The 27,692-nt window shown below is 35.0% G+C and overlaps 1 protein-coding gene across 1 annotated transcript in view; it reads left to right on the forward strand.

The window, feature by feature from the left end:
- Positions 1–16,847: 16,847 nt before the first annotated feature.
- SI (sucrase-isomaltase (alpha-glucosidase)) overlaps positions 16,848–27,692 on the forward strand; it is a 110,761-nt gene continuing 99,916 nt past the window's right edge. The window contains exons 1-7 of the mRNA XM_006891503.1: positions 16,848–16,965; positions 18,894–18,991; positions 20,125–20,242; positions 20,655–20,764; positions 21,996–22,147; positions 25,944–26,115; positions 27,226–27,325. Of these exons, the coding sequence (XP_006891565.1) occupies positions 16,848–16,965; positions 18,894–18,991; positions 20,125–20,242; positions 20,655–20,764; positions 21,996–22,147; positions 25,944–26,115; positions 27,226–27,325 (868 nt within the window). The remainder of the gene's footprint in view (positions 16,966–18,893; positions 18,992–20,124; positions 20,243–20,654; positions 20,765–21,995; positions 22,148–25,943; positions 26,116–27,225; positions 27,326–27,692) is intronic.

Here is a 27,692-nt window from a genome sequence, read left to right on the forward strand (position 1 = left end):
CTGGCTAAGTAAAATTAATTTTTGAGGTCCACCATCCCTACCTCCCCTGGGGGCAAGATCTCCAACTGCCTCAACTACAGACCCGTGGTTCACTGGTGGTCAGCATCTTCTAGACCACAGTTGGGAGGCCAACATAAAAGCTAATCAGACTATGGAGAGACTATGCTGAGGTGTAGCACACTGGAGTCCAGGAAATGAATCCAAAGTTAAAGGTTCTGCTTGCTATACAATTGGAGGAAGAGATGACGTGAGTATGCTATGAGACGAAGCTTGCTGGATGACTGAGGAAACCAGAGGCTTCCTGCTTTTGCAAAGCTGGACTTTATCCGGACTTTCACTTCTTGACTGAGAAATGTCTGAACTAATTGAAGAATCATGTCTTGCTTAACCTAGTGTGGAACTGTTGTTCATTAACCCTGGTCTTTACCTATGTGATATCTTTTGTCTCCTCATAGTTCCCTAATATATACCACAACTCTGAACACAAAGAGATTCTGTAATGTTTGTTGGTGATTTGTAACAAATATTGGACCCGGTGATTAGAAGAAGTAAGTGAAACAGAAGAGGCAGGGAGAGGGATAGGCAGGTATGACCTTACAGGAATCATTTTTTTATTGTTTAGGTTTTTTTAAAATAATTGTATTTTATTGTCATTTTAATGAACATTTTCAGAAAAGTTGGATTTTTATTCATTCATTCATTGTTGTATACGTTCCTCCCTCTCTCTCCCTCAGTTAACTTTTTTAGCTTTATATTGATTTGTTTATAAAGTTCATTTACATTGTGATTCACAATATATTTTGTGAATCACATTGTGATTCATACAATCATTCCCATGAATTATGTTTTATAAAATTAATCACCATCGGACCTTGCATCATTGTCCTGTCTTGTCGGGTCCCTGCTGGACCCTTCCCACTTGTTTCACTCTCAAAATTGTGTAACTTAAATGATTTCACTCCTACCCATACTCATCCTTCTGACTCACCCCTTCCCTCCTTGGGTCATCATCATATATGGATTTTGTTTGTTTGTTTCCAGTTTATAGTTTTTGTATTTCCCCCCTTTTTAAACATCTTACACTGGTTTACCTGAAAAGTCCATATATATTGCCCCTCACATCGGATACTCGCACCTCCCCAACCCATCCCTCCTCTAACCATGTGACCCTATGATTCACCCTACCCATCCCCACCTGTCTCCCCTTTAGGTCCTCATGTTGTTGTTGTTGTTGTTACGTGCCGTCGAGTCACTTGCGACTCATAGCGACCCTATGTACAACAGCCCTAAACTCCGCTCTGTCCTGTGCCAATCGCACTGTCTCTGACACTCCCATCCCAATTATCCCAGTCACTGAATCAATCCACCTCAGAGGGCCTTCCTCTCCTGCGCCGTCCCTCCGCCCTCCCAAGCCAGATGTCCCTCTTTAAGGACCGGTCTCTCCTCACTACATGTCCAAAAGTATGTTAGACGGAGCCTCAGAATCCTTGCCTCCAAGGAGCCACCCGGTTTAACCCTCTCCAGGACAGATCTGTTTGTTTTCCTAGCAGTCCATGGTATTCTCAATATTCTTCTCCAGCACCACAGCTCAAAGGCATCAATTCTCCTTGTGTCCTCCTTGGTCATTGTCCAACTCTCTGATGCATAACAAGTGATACATCTCTTTATTAAAATCTATATTATCAATTTTATTCTTGTGATTTCCGTTCACCATGTTCCTCACGGATAGTCATTGTTTTATGTGGTAGGTTGGTTTTTGTTTGGTTTGTTTTTTTGTTTTTGTTTTTTTTTTAAATTCTCTTCATAACAACAATTCTCTTCAAAGAATAAATCATTGTTAATTAAAACTTCTGTCATTAAGCTTCTATTTTCTATAGCTAAGACCTCAATCCTTCTTTGTTTTTAAATTTTGAATGCCAATAACCAGTAATTATCTTTGCAAATTGATATCACATTTGATCAATTTCCAATAGCCAGCATCTGGCCAAAAGCCTCAATTTTTAGTTTTTGGAGTAGGTGGTCTACATTTGAATGCTTAAAACAGGTACAAATGTGAATATTTGGCTTTCACCAAGAGCATTTTGCTTCATAATAGATCTTCAGGTGTTCCTTTTTTTAGGTAAGTGTTACTATTGTTGTCACGTGTCATTAAGTTACAACTGACTTATACACTATGATTCAGTGGGTTTTCAGAGGAGGTAAATCACACAGGAGGAAATGATCCGCCTTCTTCCTTCAGAGCAGATGGTGTTTTTTAATCACCTGCCTGTGGGTTGGTAGATCAATTAATTCCTTATCCAACAGGGCACCAGGGACCCAATTTTTGAGATGTATGTGGTAATAGTGATTCCAGGAGGCTTTCAGAGGCAACTAATCCCATGGGAGGAAATTGATTATTTTTCTCACATGAAGCAAATGTGTAGATTTGAAATGCGTGCTTTTGAGTTGTTAGTGCAACTATCACTAATCTTCAATTTTTCATTCTTAGCTTAGTAGACCATCACATTACGTGCTTCAAAAATGACGAATGCTGGTCCACTTCAGTTTACTATGTTTAAAGTTGTCCTCAATTTAATTTTCCTGGAATTCACACACAACATCCATGCTAGCAACAGACACTGAATAAAAACACAAGTGCACTGTGCAAATCTGCTATCGAGGACCTCTTTAAAGTGTTGAAAGACAATAATGCTATTTTAAAGTGTACCTGATCCAAACCACGATATTTTCAAATTCTTTGCTTTGGAAAGTTAGGTATTAAATAAGGAAGACTGAAGAAAAGTAGACATCTTTGAATTCTGGTATTAGGGAAAAGAATTAAATACACTATTTGGAAGGAGGAGTGGCATCCACTTCCATACTAGCTTGCCTCTGGAAACCCTATGAACCTGGAGAGAGGATGAAAGGCACCCAAGCGTCGAGGACTCTCCTTCATATGGTCGCTATGAGGCGCCTGCGACTCAATGGCACTTAACAACAACAACAATGGAGAGAAACGTGAAGATGGGAATGAATAAAATAATAGTTTGGCCTGTTATTTGAAATGATGTGATTCATAAATTGACAGTACCTAATAATAGCAATAATACCTAGGATCTCTGCTTTCATTGATTTTATTTTTTATAACTTCTCGTTTCTCTAGATTTAATATAGGACATATTCTCATTGTTAATAATTGTAGCTATTCTCATTTTAAATGTTGTCACATCAAAAAATGAATGTCACTTTGAACATGGTCTTCTCTGCTTTGAGTAAGTATTTCTCCCCCCCCCCATCTCTCTCTGTGTCTTTTTAATTGTGCTTAAAATGTACACAATAAAGCCTTCACCAACAAACTAACTTTGACATTTATAATTCAATGGCATTGACTACAATTCATCTTCGCTAGCTTCATCCCAAGATCTCAATACCACAAACAATCCTCTAGTCCCTCCCCACTCTGGCGACTGTTAATAATCTTTGTGGTTATTGTCAGATGTCTTCAAGTCAAACACAACTCCGAGTGACCCTATTAACACCAGACCAGATCTTTGCCTGTCCTGCACCATACGTCACCATTTTTCCCCCCAAAGAATATTGGTGTATGAGTTTATGTTTGCATTCATGTCTGTCTTCTTTCAGGTTTATACCAAAGTTGTGATTTCTGGGACATCTGACAATTCTGTGTTCAGCTTTTTGAGGAAATACCAAATAGTTTTCCACAATGGCATCCTACATGTGATGTCTTAAAAACTTATCAATGACTACCAGCCTTTCTAATGCATGCCATTACTGAAATAATTCCCTGCCATCTAGAGTCAATGTGATTACTTTTTTTATACTCTATATTTTACTCATATATACACATATATAGATACATATTACTATATATTTACCTTTTAAATTTATTGAATAAAATTTTTACCTCAGTTTATCGCTTCAGAATGTCCAGTTTCTAGCAGACTCACATTCTGTCGCCTAAATCACTTCCATTTTTCTCAGCTTTGAATCACCCACAGTTTTAATGGTCTACCTGTATGTCTCTAAATACTCTTGCTGAAAACAAATATATAAAGCTATGCTGCGTTACTAAAAATTACCTTTCTTAGACATCAGCATATTCACTAAGTGACTTAATAATGTATCTTGTGGGCCTCTTGTTCTTAATAAGCCCTTAGGATTCCTATGATTATTGCTTTCCTTTTTAGGCTTTTGCTGCCCTTTCCTTCAGCAACATGATTTGAATCTCAACAAAGATTTATTTGAAGCTCATTTCTCTAGTACTGAGAGAATTGAAAATGGAGATTGTATTTCACATTTTAATCCTAGGTTTTCAGCTATCGTCTTGCCCATAGGCTTATTTTAAGGCTTTTTTTTTAAGACCAATGTATTTTGTTGTGGAATTAGGAGCTACTTATTCTTTCTTCTTAAAATATCTATGGTAGGTACAGTTGTTCACTCATTCAGTGCTTTCGCTATTTCTTGAACACTTTCTATAAAGCTCTGTACTGAGGTAAGATTGTTGAGACCATCTGATATTTACCAGGTACAGGATAATGTTTCTAAAAACATACTTCTCTATAGAAGCAGCATCAGAATCACAGCGAGACTTGTTAGAAATACAGACTCTCAGGCTCCATATCAAATACACTGAATCAGAATCTCTTGGAAGCCATGGTTTAGCAAGCTTACCTCCTCTCTTCACACATCGACATGATTCTAAGTGTGATTTAGAACTACTGGAATAACGAAGCTTTGTAAAGAAAGAATCATAATGCTATAGCATATCTCTGTACATTTATGTATTGACATCAACATCAACAAAACAAAAATCCTCACAAGTAGGCCAATAGACGACATCATAACAAATAGAGAAAAGACTGAAGTTATTTAGAATTTAATTATTTTTTTTTTTTTTTAACTTGGATCCACAGTCAACACCTCTGGCCACAGCAGTCAAAAATCCAAAAACATGTTGTATTGGGTTAATGTGTTATTAATGATTTCTTTAAATCTGCAAACATAAAACCCATCAGTGAGATGGATTAAAATACTAGTTACAACAATGGACTTAAAAATAACAATACGTGTGAGGAAAACACAGGACTGGGCCGTGTTTGTTTTGTTATGCATGAATTCTCTAAGACTCATCATCAACTCAATATTACCTAACAACCACATCTGCTACAGATTTTACTTTTAACAACTCAGTCAAATTCAACAACTTCTCGTGCCTCTTTCTATCTTTTCTTTAACACATTGCATCCAACTATTGTTTCTCAAGATTTTCCAAAAGAAAAAAAGAATATACGTTGTATTTTGCCCTCACTGGAAATCATTACTGTTTGAAACTTTTAAAATCTTCCCCCCTTCCTCCCGCGGCATTCTGATAGCCAGAAATACGTGGTGCCAGAATAAGGAAATATATACGAGATTTTATTACCACATATATGTAATTCTGAAACGTAAGTTATAAAGTACATCAATCTACAAAAGGAATAGGTGGTGCTAAAGTGCTCTTCTAGTTACAAAGTGTTAATAATTAATCAGACTTAAATTTCACTCTACTTACTGCCTAACAAACTCAAATTCATCTGTTGCCTTATTTAGTTTTACAAATCTGTGTGTGTATTTTTATGTTAACAATTCAATTTATGATTAAAGTATATTTTAGTGTAAAATTACTGCAGGAGTGGTATCCACTTCCTAAATAACATGGCTCCGGAAACTCTATGAACTTTGCGATATTTTTTGTAGAGGGGCTTCATGCCTTTTGTTCATAGGGTCTCTATGAGTTATACACAGTTTGAATGTGGAGGGGCTTCAGGCCTTTTGTTCATAGGGTCGCTATGAGTCATGCTTGACTTCAAGGCAATCAACAACAACAACTTCTTTGTATATTTAAATATAAAATTATTATTTCGTGGCTGTATGTATATGTTATATGTTTAGACATGATGTTCACTTGTTTATTTTTAACTATATTGCGGATTCCTATCCCGCAAACTTACTTCCTTAGCTATTTTCATGCTCCCACTGTTCTCCTGATGATGGATGCCCATGGATGGAATCAGACGGCAGTGAGAAGAAATGTAAGGAAAATGAACAAAATAAATTACTTGAGACAAAGACAAATTAATGTTACCACAAAGGAAGATCAAAGTTTTTTTTAACTGAGAGATCAAAAAGTGTTACTTAACATAAGAATATTAGTTAAAGTCTATGTAAAAACTAGGTAAATAAAATGTAATCCAATTTAATGAGTACTTCTAGTTTCACTTCAGAGACATAGAAACTAGAAATTGCTACTGCCATTCAGAAAACAAATTCAGAAGAAGATGGTCAAAGTGCAGGTTACCCTTTACTTTGAATTTATTAGAGACCTGAAATGTCAGGGTTAAAAACTAATCTGTAATTTAAGATTATCTACATTATTACATAATCATCTTCTTATTTCTAATTGCTACTTCTTATCTCTCAGGAATATGCCATATATTTTTATCTGTAAAATACAGAATATACATTTTGGCTCTTTCCAGCTTTGAAACATTATTTTAAAGACAGCTTATCTGTGTGTCTACTACAAATGTTACTGAGACTTTGGATTTTTTAAATTATACTGAGTCTGTAGACCAAATTGAGGAGAAATGACCACTTGACACAACACTATTCAGTTGTATAACTTATGAGAAATGCCTCATGTTCATATTTTACATGTGCATGGTATAATACAACATTATAAAATGACATGCATATGTACACTCACCTACACATACATATTTGTTTCCAGTTATCAATTTTGGCTTTATAAGGATATGATTCATTTTTGCACATTAACTTTAAAGCAGGTAAGATTGCTAAAGTCGCATCTCTTTTTTTTTTTTAAAGTCACATCTTGAAACTGGAATTTTCTAATTTTGTGTTCTGAAAACAAAGAAGGAATAATTCATCATTTGCATTAAATTAGAATTAGGCATTGAAATGTCTATATAGGCACATTCCAAAGTGATTCCAATTTACTTCTACATCTAGTACCTGTAAATATACTCAATACCAACTCTCAAATATTTTTTTTTAGTTTCCATGACAATTTAGATGTCACAAAATGAACGAAAAAAGTTAGTAGCCCAATACTCATATAACAAAAGAAAAAAAGAATTTGGAAAAGAGCCAGAATAATGTTCTAAATCTTGTGTTGAAAACTTCCAGAAATCAAAGTTTGATCTCAAAGTTGCTCATTAAAGTAGATTCTAAGCTGGAAATATTTATGCAAATTATTTTCAGGGATAAGACATTTTATAATTGCATATTGTACAAAAGTTTACTAAAAAATGATAGGCTCTAAGGGAGCAATAAAACTTTATGGGTAGTTCACTATATAGTTGGCAGTTGTCCCTCATTGTTACCTTGTGAGCCTTATTCAACTGTGTCACTCCGTCTAGTAAACAGAACAGGCTATGAAATAAGGTAAGCTTGTGTAGTATATTTTTTGTTATATTCAAGTTTTGAACTAATCATGTTTTCCTTTGATTCATGTTAACAATATTCAAGTCTATCTGAACTTGCTTAAAATAACAAAATAGAATATTCTTCCCATTTTAAATATATGATCCCTTATCCTAAAACAGTAGAACATATTTCTATTTATTTTAAAATATGATAATAATTACTTTGCCTAGTTCTTTGTAATTATTGCTATGATTGTAATTGAAATCATACTATATTTACTTTGCTGGTTTTTTATAGAAGAAAATAAATATTGAAATCATTAAATATATTTTAAAGTTTCTATATAGCTATAGTAAAATTCATAGTTATAAAACATTTATTATTTCTTGTAGATCTTCTAAAGAACAGGCAAGTAGTCATCTAATACACTATTAGTTTTGAAACAGAGTGTCAAATACAATTTGCAAAAATACTGGCATAAAGTTGTTTTGATTCAAATTATGATTACTGCAATTACCACCTACAATATAAAAAAGGTAGTACTGATTTCTTGTGAGAACTTATGAGAGTAATTTAATTTTGATACTTTAATTTTTTTCTTCTATTTCTTGATAAAAGGTTGTTTTATAATAATGTGATTATGATTGATTATTATGATTATGATTGTTTAAAACTTTCTTTAGAAACTGAAAAAGAAAATTTTTTTTTGTATCTTGATGCCAAATTAGGACATATCTTTGTATGAAAGTTACATTTTTTAATGAAACATTAAATATGACTTTATCATTCTTCATGTAACATTGAACAACTGAATTTCTCTTCTAAAAACAGCTTCATATTTCACCAGTTGCTTCATTTAAGTTTATGTTCAGATTCTCTGAAGAACACTAATTCAGCAAGCAGTATACATATTTGTAACAAGAGAACACATGATAAAATGGTGTGGTAGCTATGCATCACAGGCGACTCAACCAATAACGTTCTATGACAGGTTTGGAAGCAGGAGTGGCATCCACTTCCTAAACAACATGCCTCCGGAAACTCTATGAACTTTTATCATTGTCAATAGTTGTAGAGGGGCTTCTGGCCTTTTGTTCACAGGGCCGCTATGAGTCGTGCTCAACTCGAAGGAGATCAACAACAACAACAACAACAATAACAGTCTTTAAATATCCACTCATAAAACATTATCCCAGAAACAAACTCAGGATTATTTGGTGCTAGGCTTTGAACTATATTTAAGAGCCTTGTTAATTAATGATTTAGCAGTCTAAAGGATGACGTAGGCATGAGGGTAAGTAATTGAACTAGCATAAGCCCTGCCTAAAAGTAAATATTAACAGCCTCCAAAAATGGGAGAACTCAAAAAGAAATGAGACATGGATTTGACAGAAAGTAGTAATCTCTTAGAAAAGTACAGTGGTGAGGGATTACTGCAAAATACTGGATAAAAGAGACATTCAGAAAATATATTGCATAGGCTTAGAACTCAACAAAATTCATTGCCATCTGTTCAGAGCCAACTCACAGCTCACCCTCCAGTGGGTTTTCAATGACTGTATATCACAGGGCCGAGACTGTCCCAACTTTCTCCTGTAGGTTTGAAAACTCAGCCTTTGTGTTGGCAGTTCAATCCCTTACTCTCTAGGCCACCAGAGCTCCCTATACAAAGAATAGAAAGAGGACATGGTTTAGATAAGTTGTTTCTTTTAAAAAAATTATAATTCATGCTTTTTTAAAAAAAAATTTATTTTACTTTATTATTTTGTGTGCGTTTGTACCGTCAAGTCAAATCTGACAGGTACTGGAGGAGATTGTTCCTCATTCTCCAGCAGAGAATCTGGTGGATTTGAACCTTGCACCTTTGGGATTGCAGTATACCTTCTTGCCACTAGGGCACCAGATCTTGCCTTAGATAAGTTTTGAAATTAGAGGGAATAAAAGAGTTTTAATTGTCATAAGTATGGTTTCTAATTGTTGAGTGATTGCCTATGGTAGAAAGATTGAGACAATCCAAGTTAGGACTCCTTGTCAGGATGGGGGGAGGGGGGAAATTAGTTAATTAATTAAACCAAAATTTTGTGAAGACATTGATGATAGGAATTCCAAACCAGTGTTTTAATCATTGCTGTTGTTGTGTACTATCAAGTCAGAACCGACCAGTAGCTGACCCTCCAATGGCTTTTGAGAGGCAGTTCATCATTGGGAGGGGATTTCCCATTTTTCTACCACATGTGCCTTCAAGATTGCAGCACAGCTTCTTGCCACTAGGCTACCAGAGTTCCTTAATAGAGATCAGGAGATACAGGATAGCTTAAATACAAATGAGAAATTCACTAAAATAGAGATAATAGTTAAAAAACACTGGAATAACTTTTCTAGACAAAACAATGCATAGTGCTTGGAGTTATTGGGAGATAACTCACGTAAACTATTTAACAAGCAATAATTTTTGTTGTTCTTGTTATGTGACGGCAAGTCCTATGCACAGCCGCTCTGAAGCATGCCCTGTCCTAAGATAGTCTCACTAATTCCTACACAGCAACCCCCATGGCCCTAGTTACTACATCAACCCATCTCTTCTGAGGTCTTCCTCTCTTGCACTGTCTTTCCACTCTTGTAAGCACGGTGTCCTTCTCCAAAAACTGGTCTCTTCTGGCCATGTGCCCAAAGTATGTGAGACAGAGCTTCAGAATCTTAGCTCCCAAGGAGAAACTTGGTTTTACCCTCTCCAAGACAGACCTATGTGTTTCCTTGGTGATCCATGAAACGTATGTTCAAGACTCTTCTTCTCCAGCACCACAATTCAAATTACAGCTTGTTTGGCTCAACAATCAACACTCTTAGCACCAGCAGTCAGGAAATCAAAAGACAAATTGCATTGGGAATATCTGCTGTCAGGGACCTCTCCAGAGGACTGAAAAGCAACCATGTCAGTCTAGAGACTTAGGTGTGCCTAATCCAGGTCATGGTCTCAAAGTACTTGCTACTCTGAGACCTGGAGAATGACTAAGCATGACAGAAGGGGAATCAATGCCTTTGAATTGTGATGCTGGAGAAGAGTATGAAGCAATATTTAGAGCTAGTAAAATTATGTAAATCAAAGAAGAAAATACAAGATTGAATATGGTAATTAACAGTAGACATGCAAAAGATTCCTATAAAATGAGAGGTAAAAACCCCCCTGTTATGAAGGAATTACCATTGGACTTTGCTACATCAAGTTCTAACAACAGAAAGATGCACAGGAGTAAAGGAGGAGAGTTGACAAAAAGGAAATAAGAAAGATCTAGATTTTGACAAGGAGAGAAGCGGTAGTATACTGATTTTTATTTTTTTTGCTATGATGAACTGAACTACTTTCAATTAAGAAAAGTTTACAGAGAATGGGCAAACTGCAGCAATTGGGAAAACACAAATAGAGGAATTGATGAAATTGTGAATATAAATTTAAGAAAATAGTTAAAAATATTACACTAAGGAGTGTGATTGCTAATATTGCAATGGAGTAGGATTAGAAGCAGGAGTGGCAACCACTTCTTAAACAACATGCCTCTGGAAACTCTATGAACTTTGATAAGGGTTGATAGTTATAGAAAGTCTTCAGGCCTTTTGTTCATAGGGTCACTATGAGTTGTGCTCAAGTCGGAGGCAATCAACAACAGCAACAATGAGTAGAAATGATCAAGAGTATTATCTGAGGCTATTAAACTAAAAGGTCATTCTTACAGTGTAATAATTTATATAATTCTTAGAATTTAATGGTATGTACATCCCATATGATAAAGATTGCCTTGTCTTTCATATATTAAAAATAATGATGAAGTATTTTTTCTATATTTTAAATTTATGTTATTTTAGAGAGGCTTGAGAATAGCAGAAAATACATTAAGCCTAGCTTAACCACATCTGCGTCTGACATGATTCTATAATAAATCAAACAATAGTAAAATGGTGAGAAAAAAGTATCTAAACCAAGTTCAAGGTAAATTGTGTCATGTAACTTTTAGCAAGTCTACTTTTTAGTAGTTTCAGCTGACTGCAAAAAGAAATGTCTTCTTCGTAAGTATTGTTTAACTATTAAAATTTAGTGTACATCTAAATAATTTAGCTCAGGAATGACACATAACAGAGAAGTTAATGTCTTCATTATGTGGCTTCATAATTTCTTGTGTTAATGGTTCAGAGTTTAATTTCTTTTTTTAATCTATTGTTTCATTTGTTCATTTGTGCATGTTTGCCTCTGTCTCCTATTGCCCTCAACTTCCCTTCTAAGACTTTTAATTGTCATGCACATAATTTCTAATTGTCCTTTCATTTCAGAATGTCCTTCCTTTCATTCTAGTGCGGTGTTCATTCTCTTCCATTCTTTTCCTGCTCTTCTCTCTCCCTCATCTAGATCCTGTTATTATAATAGTGGGCTTATATAGCATTTGTCCCTATATGACAGAGATTTTTCACTTAGCGTTATGTCTTCCAGATTCATTCATGATGGATAGTGTTTAACAAGTTCATCATTTTTCATTGCTGTATAGTATTTTGTACCCTCATTTCTTTGTGTATTCAGTTCAATTTTGAAATCAGAAAATTTTTTATCCACTGAGAAATAACTTCTATTTGTCAATGGATGGCATTAAGAACAAACAAACAAACAAAAACAAACCAGACACTTAAAGCATAAAGTTTGATATCACAATATTTTAGACTCACCATTTTACAGAGGAAAGGAATGATAGTGTTCAGAGAGGTTAAGGATTTGCTTCTAGGCCTAGAAAAATAGTGAGAGAGCCAGGGGAAGACTTGGGTCTGTATAGTCAGGAAATCCTTCATGGAAATCTAAATTTGGGGTTGAATCTTGAAATACTGCAGAGAATTAAATGGCAGAATTGCAGTGTAGAGAGCATTTCTGGAGGAATTAAGTGTTTAAGTTGGGTTAGGAATCAGTATTGAAGTTAATATTTAGAGACATAAGAAAATGATATAGAAAAGATTGAAATTGTCAATAATTGCATCTTACTTGGATCCTTGATCAACAGTTGGTACGAGCAGGCAAGAAATCAGTATTGCCTTGGGAAAGTTCATTGTCAAGGACTTCTCCAAAGTACTAAGCAGCAACGATGTCAGGTCATGGCCTTTTCAATCACTTGCTTACCTGAGAGCTGAACAACAAATAATGATACCAGGAGGCTCAGTACCTTTAAATATGGTGAGAGAAGATTACTGAATATTCCATGGGCTGTGAAAGGAAGCAACGGATATGTCTTGGAGAAGGTGCAACCAGAGTGCTTCTTAGAGGCAAAGACGACAAAGATTCTTCTCACATACTTTGGGCATGTTGTTAAGAGGAATAATTCCTTCGAAAAGGACATTATACTTGTACAGGTGAAGGGTCAGTGAAAGAGAGAGACCTTCAGCAAGATGGATTGACACAGTGATTACAATGAGTTCAAGTACGTCAAAGATGATGAGAAGGACACACGATTGAACAAAGTTCAGATGTGTGTTCCTTGGTCTGCTATCAGTTGTACTCAACTCAAGAACATCTTATAACAGTAACACTGACAAAGAATACTTGAACTTACTTTGTGTGCAACCTTAGCAATTTGCTTCAATATAGACCCAGTGGAGAAGAAATAAGTTGGTTTTTTTTTCTTCTTCTGCATGCCCAACTCACTGATACCGTTTCAGAAAGAAATAATTTGTGTATTGACTGTTTGAAACTCAAACAAATCGATAGTTATCACCTAGTCAGGCTTAATTTTTGGCAACTTAATGTGCATAGTCCTTTGGGACTATATCAAGCTTATCTTCCTGGGTACCTCTGGATATGTGGAACAGTCAATCTTTTGACTGCTTAACCATTTGCATTCTGGGGCTCTTGTAAACTTGTTGTCATTGTGGTGTATCACTGAGTCAGATCTAATGCGTAGCTGACTGTCCAGCGGTTTTCAAAGGCAGTAGAAAAATCACGTAGGAAGAGACTTCCCGTCTTTCTCCTACAGAGTAACCGGTAGATTTTTGAACCACATGCCTTTAGGATAGCAGAATAGTTCCTTACCACTAGGATGTCAGAGCTCCCTTTTGTAAACTTACTTGATTCTATTAGTGTTTTGAAGATGCTTGACTTATATAACCTGACATAAAAATGCATAAAAAGTAAACCTAATAGTGCATACGCTCATGGAAGTCCTGAAAAGTAGAATAATAGAACAATTTTTATTTCGTTTTAGTTACTTTGCTTGTGATCAACAATTATCTTCTTATAAGCTTTATAGAATGAAACAGTAAATGCATTTGCATACTTTGAATAAGCTGTGGTGTTTTTCTTGGCAATTGTGGACCATAGTTATTAGGCAAACTGATAGAGCTCTGGTTTCTTAGTGGCAAGAATCTGTCCTGCAATTCCAAAAGCATGCAGTTCGAGGCTACAAGCTGCTATGAGGGAGAAGAATCTGCATTCTCCTCCCGTGTGATTAACTGCCTCTGAAAACCCCCTGGAGGGTCAGCTATGGATTGTGCCCAACTCTACAGTGCACATCACAACAATAAAACATGACTGAGACAGTAAAATAAGAATAGGCAGAATTTTATAATGACTATAATAGAAAGACTTTATGATTTTGACAAATTTAGAGTTGGTAAATTGAATATAGACAAACCACTTGAACTACTAAAATTGTTAGAGAGTTCTGGTGACATTTTCATTGTTGTTAGGTGCCCTGGGGTTGAGTACAAGTCATGGCGACCCTGTGAACAACAGACCTGCATCCTGTCCTGTCATGTGCCGTCCTCATCAACACTGATACACCTGAACCCATTGCTGGAGGCAACATGTCATAGTTCACAGCCCTGCTAACTAAAATGTTTTGTCTCTCTGGCAATTTAAATCTATCAGTACTCAGGGAAGAGATGAACAATTTGCTCCCATGCAATTTATAGCCTTGGAAACCAACTAGAGAGCCAGTCATGAGTCAGTTAAGACTCATTAGCAATGCGTTGAATGAGTGAATGGAATTACTAGAAAGATGACAAAAAGACTAATATATAATGACACTATGAACTTGACTGTGGTTGTGTTGTTGACTGCCATTGAGTTGAGCATGACTCATACTGACCCTAAGAACTTGACTAGAAAAAGAAAAGTTAGCAAGTGAGTATAAGCATTTAAATATGCCGAAGATAAGGAATATATAAAAAAGTAACTTTTAAGAAGTGTGGGGAAGGGCATAGTTAAGATAAATCATTCAGGAAGAGGCAAAAACAGGTGTCTGATAACTGTCTCTTTGATTTAGACACAGTAAAGCCTTAAAATATTATAATGGAGTTGATATTTATATGAGGTTTTTCTAAAGGTGAAAATGATAAAGGTGCTCAAAGTTCATGGAATAGTTAAACACCTAAGATCGGAGAATTCGCACTAAATTTAATCAAGGACTAGATAGATTGAAATGGGTCACCAAATCATGACGTTGGAACCGTGGTGGCAGAGTGTGCAGTACGTCAATTTTGTAAACAAAAGGTCGGCAATTTGAATCTACACAGCAGGAGCTCTGGTGTGTCCTACTGGTAAGAAATTGTGCTGCATTCCCAATGGTACACAGTTCTAATCTACCTGCTCCTGCATGGGAGAAGGATGGGACATCTCCTCTTATTTTCTGCCTCTAAAAACCCTCTGGAAGGTCAGCTGTGAGTCATTCAGACTTGGGGCAAGGAACAAGAGAAGGAAGAGAAATGTTGGCAATCTCCTCCCTCTGTTAAACATTGTCCTTGTTGAAAGGTCACTATGAGTCTAGCCCGGCAGTGCATAATCATTAGTTTTAACATTATAATTCTTGTTGTTGTTGGACTATTGAGTCAAAACCTACTCATAGCTCACCTTACAGCAGATTTGGAGAGACAGTAAATCCCACGGAGGTGATTGTCTATTTTTTTCCTTCCACAGAGCAGCTCGGAAATTAGAATTCGAGTTGCCCACCCAACTCCTCCAACCGTGAAGTCAGCAAAGTTCAATTGTTACTGAATATAACATCACGCAGTGAGACTACTTATTAAGAAACCATTCATGCCTCTGAACACTAACTCTGTTCAATAGGAAATCTCTTTGTCATTGAATTTAAATTTATATTAAGATTATCGAGTGTGAAAACTAATGAAAACTTGAAGGTTAGGAGAGATGATAGATGCATTGGTTTGGTGATGGTGTAGCATAGAGTCAGAACAGACAGGAGATTGCCCATCTTTCCCCTGTGGAGCCGCTGGTGGCCTTGAACCACGTTCCTTCCGGATAGGAGCACAGCTTTTACTACTAGGCCAGCAGAGCTATAAAATGAGTGCAAATGCTTCAAGATGCGTTACTTGAGAAAATCTATTTGAAAACTATTTTTAGATACCTTCTGTATGCTGCATAAATACTAACTGCAACCAACAAAAAAGTAATAGATTTTCACAAATAAATAAAAGTCATATAGGTTTTCACAAAAACCCCTGTAATAACTGAAATTAACACATTGTTAAGGGATAGATAAACAAAAACCTCTTTAGCAACTAATGGATAAAATGATAATCATTAATTAGTTAATTAATTAATGCTAACCTTTCAGAATGCCCCACGTTAATATAGCAACACTGGATGTAAGAGGGTCTTCTTAAGTACCGAGTGAGTCCTGAACCCTGTTTTTCGGTCAGGAACATATACTCAGAACCCAAAAGGCGGCATTGTCACAGACCCTTGAAGAGGAAGATACAGATTCTGTAGGAGGAGTAAAAGTAAACCCTCTTTTGTCATGTTAAAAAAATCACTAATGTGAAATTGATATTCTTTTATAATAGTTGAAAGAAAGTTGGTGTTAGCCTAGCAGAGAAGTTAATGATACGTCCCTTGTCGAACTAAAGCACTTTGTATTAATGTTTGTTTGCCTGTCTACCCCTGCAATCTAAAGCGAAGAGTTACTCCCATTGATACCATGACCTATTGGTGATGTCAACTAACTTTAGAACATTGACAAGATGGGACAAATACAAGTCTGAATATACCTGGAAAAGAGAGATGATATTATTAAAAAAAATGTCTCATGCTCCATTGTCCTTACCCTACCCTGTAAAAGCCCTCATAATCTCCAAGATCAGCCAAAGTCGCTGAGCTTCTGCCCTTTTTTTCCTTAATATATCAGTATTTTATGAAGCTTCTGTTTTTGCCACTCCAATCATTGTTTCTAATTTGATTGGTTGGTTTGACCAGGCAGCAGAAAAAGCTTGGCTTTGCTGGAACACTGATCATGGACTTTCCTTTCCATAGTATGCTACTTGTTCTCCTTACCTACATAAAGGCTTTGTATCTATCTAATATTACGTGGTGACAAGTTGATATAGCTATATATTTTGTATTTTAAATACAATCTTGATTTTTTTTTTCATTTTAGATGGCACGAAAAAAATTCAGTGGATTAGAACTCTCTCTGATTGTCCTCTTTGCTATCGTTACTATAATAGCTATTGCCCTAATAGCTGTTTTGGCAACGAAAACACCTGCTGTTGAACGTAAGTAGCATTGAAAACACTTGAACATTATAATAAAGTTAAAGGAAAATTGTATATGAAATGAAACTTGTGAAGAAAGATCCATGTTATGCAATTACTGCAAACTTTTCCATCCAATACACTCAAACATCTCAGTGAAAAGACGTAATCCATCTATTTAAGTGCCTTGACATTAGTGATTTTCCTTACATTATGTGCTTAAGAAATAGCAAAGAGACGTATGAATCAAGGTATTTAATGTTCCATGGATGGGACGTTCGCCATTACCAGTGAGATGTTTTCCATTAGTGGGACACCTAGGGGTTTTGCTCTAGTTTTGGGATATTTGGAAAAGGAACAAAAGCCAAACCCACTGCTGTTCTTCTGATGCATATGTACACTACAACTGGTATTCTAGGTTGTAAATATTTCTGGAAGTTTACTTATTTCTCTCCCTTTGAACAGTGCTTGGATTCAATTAAGTGACCTTTGATTATTAGTCTGTAACATAACACAGTACGTTTTGTTTTGGGTTTGTGCATGCTTGCAAAGGGAATAGGCCTTTTCTAGAAAGAATTGCTTTGTCCTAGACTAAATTCTGTGTGTGTTTGTGTGTGCGTTTCTTTAGATTTTTATGATAAGACTGAAAATCCTTTAATAAGCAGTTTAAGGTGAAGCAAAGCTTGAGGAGGTTTGTGTAGTATTTTCTTCCTTTTCTATCTGTATCCTGAGTTTGAACCAGATCTTTCTGCTCTGGATACCTAATCCACTTTGTCTTTGTGTGTGTTTAAAAAAATTTTTATTGTGATAATAATAAAAGTTTACAGAAAAGTTGTATTTTCCTTCATTGTTGCACAATTTCCTCCCTCCCCACAACCCTGCCCATAGTCCATTTTGCTATACACCTCTTAATCTGGACTTTTGTCATACAGATAATGTCTAATCATATATCACTTTTAAATAGTTCTTTCCTCCATCTGTTCCAATGCAGTGTTCATTATGTATTTACGCATTTCGTAGTTTCTTCCCAACTCCCATGACAGTCCTTATCTTATAGCAGTAGCATGATGCAGTATTTGCCCTTTTGTGACAGAGATATTTCACTCAGCATAATGTCCTCCCTGGTTACCCATGTTGTGTAATATTGGTTTTCAGTGCTGCGTAGTATTCCACTGTGTGAATATACCGCAGCTTTCCTATCCATTTATTTGCTGATTGACACTTGGATTGCTTCCATCTCTTTGTATTGTGAACAATGTAGCAATAAACATGAGTGTGCATATACATGTTTGGGTGGCAGCTCTGGTTTCTTTAGGGGATATTCATTCCTATAGTGGAATTACTGGGTCAAGTGGTATTTCCATCATCCTCTTGAAACTAAGTAAATATTTAAATGTTATAAATTATTTTATGATCTACTCTTACATATTCTGTTAACATTTATTCAGTGTCCAATCATTTGTCTTTTTCTAGGTACTAGGATAGAAATACATTGTGCATCTTATACAGATCTGATTCTATTTTCTGCTTTATGCTTTCTATTTAACAAATTATTTCCTTCAAAATATCTTTCTCTTATTTTGTTTTTTTTCCTCTACTTTCTTGACTCCTTCTCTTTACAGTATGCAGTTTTGTGCTTCTCTATACTCATTCTTCATTTATAAAGCACAAATTTCAAATTGTGGTTTTTTTTTTTTAATTTTTCCTTTTTTTCTTTTGTAATACAGTTATGTATTTTGCTTGGGTTTTTTTTAGTTGTTTTTTTTTCCTTTTCACAATAAGATTTGTATTTGTAATTTGTATTTGTATTTATTATGAATTATTTGTATTTGGTACACAATTTGTTTTTAATTTTCATGACATATAAATCTATATATTGTTGCAATGTAATCATTGTTTGAATTATCTGAAAAAATATCAAAATTTTTATTTTAGTGTTTCTCCCCTAGAAATTACTGATTCACCAGCTTTAGGAAGATGTCCAACAGATCAAAATGATAACATCAATGAGAGAATAAATTGCATTCCAGACCAATTTCCAACACAGGTGTGACACAAAAGTCTAAAGTATTTTGTGAATGTAAATGGTATAAGAAGGATACTAAAGTACTTATTTAATATTTTATCAATTCCGTATGTTTAAGATCTATCTGTTCATTAATTAGGCTGCATTTATTACTGTACTGTGTTCTGAATAAACACATAAGAACTGATGGAGGTACTAAGTTTGCTTTTCTGTATGTCAGATCAAATTAACAAGTAAATATACATCTACATCCCATAGATATTCAAATAGCAAACAGTTAAATATAAATTCTAAATAGATTTTAAATTCTGCTGGCATTAACACACACACTATGTCTTATGTTGCTCTACTTTTTAAAATTTTCTATACCTTTTAGTTATTTCATATAGTTTAACAGATTAATGAATTCTTGAAAATTCATAGTTTTTCCATACTAATTTAATATAGGAAACTCTAGTGTTATCTTAGTAGTAACGAGGTGCATTGACAACCCAAAACCAGGCAATCTGAACCCACCAATTGCTTTATCAAAGAAAGATTGATACAATTTACTCCTGTACAATTTACTCCCTATGAAAACCCAATGGAAAGTCAGCTTTGAGCCAAGTCCAACTTAATGGTCCATTACAACAACAATAACAATTTAATATAAAGCCTGGCACACTCATTTGTTAAAATAGTTATAGTTTCAACTAACCCTTATTTGATAATAAGTATTTTAATATTTTTTATAACTAGGTTTGCATGTAAAGCTATATTTTCATCTTCATAGCATTATCTGCAGCTTGATGAACGAGTGGCACACGAATAAATATGCACTTTTGCGTCAACATCATACCACTTTAACACATTGTAATTACTCAGAGACCAAGAATCTTTCCAATATATGAGCTTAAAATAACGTTAATGTGAATTTGATAGATTACAACTCTGAGCATCAACCCCTTGTACAGAGCCAATATATCTGTCAATTATATCTGTATTTTTTCTAAGCCAAAAGAACAAAATAGGTGATTTTTCAGCTTCTTTTATATTTTAAGAAGGTATATTTTGAAATTAATCATTCATTGCTATGAATAAATGCTTTTGAAAAAAAAGATTGACAATTCTTATAATAGCAAAAATATATCTTTGTTTTTAAAACATTTTAACAGGCAATTTGTATTCAAAGAGGCTGCTGCTGGAAGCCGTGGAATAACTCCATTATTCCTTGGTGTTTCTTTGCCCAAAACCATGGCTACAATTCTCAAAGAATATCAAACACAAACACAGGTAAGATATGTTCTATGATACTGGCTTACCATTATATATATAAGTAGAAAATATGTTGTAATTTTTTCTTGGAAAACTATTATTTTTTTAAAAATTTTATTATTTTGTGTGTGTACCATCAAATCAGATCTGACTGGTACAGGAGGAGATTGTCCTTCCTTCTCCAGGAAAGCATCTAGGACAACTGTCATTTTAAAAATTAAAAATAAATAAGAAGTATATATACAAACCTCTTCTGTTGGCTAGCGTATATTTCTTTCTTGTATTATTTTTATCATCTAAATTACAGGGGAAATAAATCTCACCATTGTGAAAAGCAATAGAATTACTTTTAAAACATGGAAAATATTTAATGGTTTTTAATCCATATACCCAGTAAATCTACAAATGGCCATATTTTTCTTTCTTTAAGGACGTGAAGCCCAATTAGAGAGGATAAATTCACCTACCATATTTGGAAGAGACCTCAATGTTGTCCGCGTCATAACTGAAAATCAGACACCTAATCGTTTCCGGTTCAAGGTTTGGATGTTTCTAAAGAAGATTATAAAAATTAAAAGCATTTCATAGCTAACTCCTTAATCTCAACATCCTATTTTCTCTCTTGAATAGTAATATTTATTTCAACAAAAAAAGGAATAATTTGATAGTTTACTTTTCTGAGCCTGATTGCTCAAATGTAGAATAAGACACTTTTGGAGAATTTAAATAACAGAACTTTTGTGAAATATTTATCACAGTGTCTTGGCCCTGAGATGAGTGAGCACTGAATAAATATTTACAATTTTTATTATTTCAACCAAAAATTATTATGTAGAATAAATTTAAAATTTAATTTCAGAGATTTATTAATATTAGCATTGTGTAGACACAACTTACACGCAGTATTTTTTCAGTCTGTGACTTAGAAAGCAAACACAAATACAAAAGTAAATTCTTGCTCTTAATTTTTTTTAGCAAGTACTTTACTAGTACCATTTTGTTTTTCAGTTGGAATACACAAAGTGGTGCTACGAGGAAAAAAAGTGGGCAATTTTTACCCATTCTATTACAGCTTGGGAAATCCACCAATAAGCTCACGATGACTCATTTCTAGCTCAATGACAACAAATTGAGTTGCCTTTAAAAAGTAATTAAATTTAAGTGATAAACTACACGAAGATGGCTTCATTAAAATGACAAAGTAAAATGCCTATTCTTAAACTGATTTACTTTCACAAGTGTTTTCTACCAGAGTTGGAATAGACTCAGCTGACCCCCCAGATGCAGTCAGTCCTGTGGCAGGAAATTTTCTGTATTTCTTTAATAGAGCAGTTAATGGATTCAAACCTCAGGCCTTTGGATTGGCAGTACAACGCCTCACCACTAAGTCACCAGGGTTCCCTATTCCTAAGTATAAGGGTCAAGAATTCCAATGCACATTTTTGTGGAGACACATAGCCCATAGCAATAGTTACTCAACAATGCTACAACTAAGGCTGTAAATAGACTAGTAGTTCATCTCTAAAGTTATGCTTTTCTGCCTAGAACTTGCTCTTACTATTTAATTATTAATTAGAAAATTAAGTAGTAGCTTTTAATCAATGCACTTAAAATCCACTGAATTCCTAGCTCCACAGAAGAAAAGCGAGACAATGCCCTCCAGTGCCAATTACAAGCCTCTAGAAGCCTGCTGGAGGTTCAGCTCTGAGTAGGGTCTGAATAGATGATACTATCATAACAGCAGCAATGTGTCTTTATTTAATCTGTGCAGATTACGGATCCAAGTAACAGCAGATATGAAGTTCCTCATCAGCATGTAAAAAGTTTTGTTGGACCTGCTGCTTCTGACACATTGTATGACGTGGTGATTACAGAAGCCCCATTTGGCATCCAAGTTCTTAGAAAAAGCAATAGAAAAGTTTTGTAAGTAATATTTTTGTTTTTTATGTCTACAATTTTAGATAAAGATTTACAAGTTTTTGTTCAGAGGGCCGCTATGAGTTGTGCTCGACTTGAAGGCAATCAACGCCACACACACACACTCACACACATTATTACTTAGTAGTGAAATCATTAATTTCAAGATATTTTCAGAAAAAGCAGATATATCCCAAAGAGAGTAGTTGTGCATGTTTGCAAAAGTTGTCATGGCAAAAGGGTTTTGTTTCCTTTCAAATAGAAATGCTAGAATGTGAAACACAATATATAGGTTGAAGGTGGAAATATTAGATCAATTTATATACTGAGAGCTTGTTTGAATTTTCATATTTTTCTTTTGTAAAAAAAAATGTAGTCATTGTAATAGGACTTTACTAACATCTACACACACAAACACAGATACACAGGCCTCCCATAACTTTATGTGAAAGTATACTCCAAAATTAAGCTTTATAAAAACCTAAATTGTCTGTGACAATTTAAAGTACATATTCTTTTTCAGAATAAAGCTAACATACACATAATACAAACCATTAATGTATTTTTAAGTTTGTTGTTGTTATGATGTGTGGATTAAACAAATTGTGGCTGACATTGAGAAGAATAAGAGTCCCAGAGCCCTTAAATGTGCTCCTGTACAGCCCGTGTCTAGACCAGGAGGCTGTTGTGCAGAACAAGGGATTGCTACATGGTTTAAAATTAGGAAAGGAGTATATCAGGGTTGTATTCTCTCTCCATATCTATTTAATCTTTATTCAGAGCAAATTATCGGATAAACTGGACTCTATGAAGAGAAGTGTGGCATCGGGATCAGAAGGAGACTCATTAATACCCTGCGTTATGCAGATGACACAACTTTGCTTGCTGAAAATAAGGAGGACTTGAAACACTTGCTGCAGAAGATTAAGGAATGCAGCCTTCAATATGGATTGTAGCTCAATGTCAAGAAAACAGAGATTCTTACCACTGGACCAATAGGCAACATCATGATGGATATAGAGGAGACTGAAACTGTCAACAACTTTATCTCACTTGGATCCACAATTAACATCCTTGGTACCAGCAGTCAGGAAACAAGGAGACATATTGTACTGGGAAAATCTGCAGTTAGAGATGTCTCCAAATTATTGAGGGATTATGATATCAGTTTGAAGATGAAGATGTTTCTGGTTCAGGCCATGTTTTCTCTGACCACTTGCTATGCATTTGAGAGATGGACAATGAATAAGGAGGACAGAAGAATAATTGATTCCTTTGAGCTGTGATGTTGGAGAGTAGCGTTGAAAATCCCATGGTTGGTAAAAAGAGCAAACCAAGATATGTCTTGGAAAGGGTGCCGCTGGAGTGCTCTTCGGAGAGAAGAATGATGATGCTTTGCCTCACATACGTTGGGCATGTTGTGAGGAGGGGCTATTCTATTCCTTGGAAATGGTCCTGATGCTGGGAACGGTGAAGGGCCAGCCAAGGAGAGGAAGACCCTTGGCCAGGGGGATTGACATAGAGATTACCACAATGGGCTCTTGTGTGCCAGGAAGTGTGAGGACAGCACAGGATAGAGCAAGGTTCAGATCTTTTGTTTGTAGGGTCACTATGAGTTGTACTTAATCCGACAGCACCTAACAATAACATGAATGAATAAGTCAGAACAAACTCATAGCAGACACCTCAGCAGGTTTTCAGAGACAGTAAATCGCCTCGAGAGGAGAATGTTCTTATTTTTCCACTTTGAAAAGTTGGAATATTTAAACCAGCTGCATTTGGTTTTGCTCTCTTTTAAAAATTTAAGTATCTGAAGAAAGCTCTCGTTGGTCACATGATTAGATGCTCAGAGAGAATAATTTTGTAAGACAGGTAATACTATGTCTTCAATTATTCAATTACATTTGAGGAATAGCTCTACCAATAAAATCTCCAGGATAGTTCTTAAAACTAGTGCAATTCTTTTCTATCACTTTGAGTTTTCTTCCTAAAGTCTCTTCATTTTAAACATTTTGGGACTTTGTTCTTAAGCTTTGATTTAGAACACAAGCAATTACACACTTCCCACCTGTGTAATGTGCAGAAGATGAATTCTGTGCACTGTTGTAGAAACATCTGACTGTGTTAGAAACTTTGACTAGGCACTATTTCCATACCATTATGTTGATTGTAAAGGATACAGTTGAAATGTGAGAGTAGCCAAGTTCTGACTTCTACTCACTTCATTATCGCCAAACAAACATCACCCAATCCCCTGCTCTTATTTCTATTATTGGGTCTAAAGTTAATGGCAAATTGACTTACAGACCTTACTCATCATTGAACGGTTTCTTCGGGAAACAGATTGAAGCATGAGGGACAATGGCTATCACATAGTGAGGCCCAAGCCAGACTAACAGCAAGACTTAATTTCTCAATTAGTTTTGACAGCTTCTTAGTCAACAAGTGGAATTTTAGGTTCAACTTGGCAGCACAAATATACCTCTGATTTCCTCAGTTGTCTGATGGTCTTTATTTCAGAGCAGTCACAAATCAGACCTTCATTTAATCATCCAGAAGAAAAACCTTTAATTTTGGCTCTATTTCCAGGGTTCTGCCAGGCTATGCCTTGCCACAGTCTCCCACAATCTCTCACAGTGTCTTTTCACACCCTCACAATGTAAAAAAAACAATCTCTTTTATTATTCCCACAGCTTTTGATAATTTTCCAGCAGGATGTTTGCAGTTAAGGTAGCTAGAGACCATTCCCTGAGTTGAAGTTAACACAAGAAGTAGCAAAGCCTATTATGACAGTTCTAACACCACAATAATTGAATACTTGAAGTCCACTAGTATCATCTTATGTTCTATCATGTCCTTTATCTGTTACTTATTGGATCCTGTTGCTAATTTATTGAATCAAATGCATTCCTAAAATCATTAACATGTTGTTGTTGTATACCATTGATTCAGAACCAACTCCTTACTGACTCTCCTTGAGTTTTCAGAAGTTGTAAATGACACAGGAGAATATCACCCACCTTTATCCTACAAAGTGGTTGGTGGATTTGAACTGCATTACTTTGTATTAGAAGCAAAAGTCCTTACCATTAGGCCACCAGAGACCCCTTTATTATTAAGACTCTGGTGCCCTAGTAGGTAAGGAATTTTATTGTCAGTCCAAATGCAGATGATTCCAGACTACCATTTGCTCCACAGGAGAATATGGGCAATCTCCTCCTGTACTATTTACAACTCAAAAACCATGGTAGAGTGTGAGTTATGACTATCCTCTGACTTGGCAGCATGTAATAATCACAATAATGTTATTAACATAATTCTTAATATTATTAGTATTTCAGTAATTGTTTTTTTCTAATATTTAAATACCATCTTTATACCATCATTATTCATATAGATTTTCCAGACTGAACATGAGAGCTGTGCAAGCCAGTATGACACTGTATTTTAGAACTGACTGGCTTTGAAGGCTGGCTTTGTTATTTACTGGTTTTTGACCTTAGAAAACATAAATTCTTTTTTTTTTTTCAGTCTGAGTCACTATGTGATTTGGAATCGATGTCAGTTGTTATGTATCAGATTTTGATAGAGATGAAAAGAAGCGACCCAAGTAAAAAGGTGTATTTATGATGATTTGACAAATTCTGATAATGATATTTATGTAACTAACTAGTCATGTAATTCATGTGTTTCTAAGAGACCACGACTTAAATCTTTAAAATTATAGCAGTATTATTGACATAAATTTAGATTCAATAGAACATTATGTATATGTTTCAATGTTGCTTGTTTTTTGGTTTAGGTTTGACACCACTGTTGGTCCCCTGGTGTTTTCTGACCAGTACTTACAGATCTCAACAAGACTTCCCTCTGATTATATGTATGGTATTGGGGAACATATTCATAAAAGATTCCGTCACGATTTATACTGGAAAACATGGCCAATCTTTACCAGAGATGAACTTCCTGGTGATGTAAGGAACTATCTTTCTTTTTCTAAATAAGGTTGCTCTGTTGAAGAAGATGATCATTTTAGTCTACTTGAAACCATTGTTTATTGAAAATATCAAACACACTATTTGAACATGTCATTGTTGTTATTTGCTGTTGCATCAACTGCAACTAATATGACCCTAAGTATAAAAGCTCTGAACCTGTCCTATACTGAGCGAGCCTCCTGCCTCGGACACATCTACCCCCATGAGCTCAGTTACTATGCCAAGCCATCTCATCCAGGATCTCCCTCTCCTGTACTGTCCCTTCCAAGTATGACATCCTTTTCCAAGATCTGGTTCTTCCCGGCAACATGCCCTAAGTCTGTGAGACAGAGCTACAAAATCCTTTCCTCCCAGGAACAACTTGTTTTCACCCTCTTCATGAAAATAACAAAAGTCTCTGATGATTGCTAGCTAAGACCTAAATCAATCTGACCAATAGAGTTCATGAAGTTTTTATTTTGCCTTTCATTTTTCTATTTTCATATCACTCCCTTTTCACACCTAGGCACCTAGGCTACAAATAAGTTCTACTGACCTCTGTTCATAGCATCATTATCTTATTAATCACTAGGTTAAGAAACTCATTGCTGCTTTTTCATGCATTCTTTACTTGAAACTTCTATATCCAATCAGTTAGGAAATCTTTTTCTTTTTACCTAATTAATGTATTTCAAATCTCTTATCTTGTAATTCCTCCTCAACTCTTAATAAACTTGCTTTAAAATATTATCGCACCAGAATGAAATGGACATAAGTAAGGGATAATGTATGAGAATGATGTTTTTGTTATTATATCAAAAGTGTTTTCAAAAGACTTTAATCATGAGAAAGTACAAAAGTAAAAAATAGAAACTCTTAATAGTACACTATTTTTGTTATATGTTTAAACCCCTTAAATATTATATTACCAGACCAATGTTAAGATGGTTTAATGATAAAAGTTAGATGCTTTTGTGATTAAATACGATATATGTATGGAACATTAATATAGGAATATGAAAAAGTAAATTGCTGGAATGGATTGAAACTTGCAAGGTCACTTACACATGTTTTAAATGTTCTTGAAAATTTCTACTTTTTTAATAGAATAATCACAACTTATATGGTCACCAAACATTCTTCATGTGTATAGAGGATACTTCTGGAAAGTCATTTGGTGTTTTCTTAATGAACAGTAATGCAATGGGTAAGAATGACTTACATCTCAGTAACTTTCAATAATGTTCAATGTGAAATAGTGTAACTTCTATCATTATTGTAATAGATCAGTTGATGTATATTTTTTATGGTGTTTCTGTTAGTGATGGTCCCATAGCTAATTTATTGCTAATGACTTTGATATTATATGCAGGGTTTTTTAACTTAGTGGAATTGTGATACATGACACAATGTTATGAAATTCAGGTGCTTCCTTTTTCCTTTTGAGCAACATTTAAACATTGAAACACAACCCTTCTCTCAGCCTCATGTGTTAGACTATGTTAACAAGTGACGTAAATGACAACAAAACAGAATAAATCCAGAAAGATCTCTATGGAGATGGAAAGAAGAAA

This window comes from Elephantulus edwardii, unplaced genomic scaffold (assembly GCF_000299155.1).
Source record: "Elephantulus edwardii isolate Elephantulus edwardi_28Jun2011 unplaced genomic scaffold, EleEdw1.0 scaffold00098, whole genome shotgun sequence".
Classification (NCBI taxonomy): domain Eukaryota; kingdom Metazoa; phylum Chordata; class Mammalia; order Macroscelidea; family Macroscelididae; genus Elephantulus; species Elephantulus edwardii.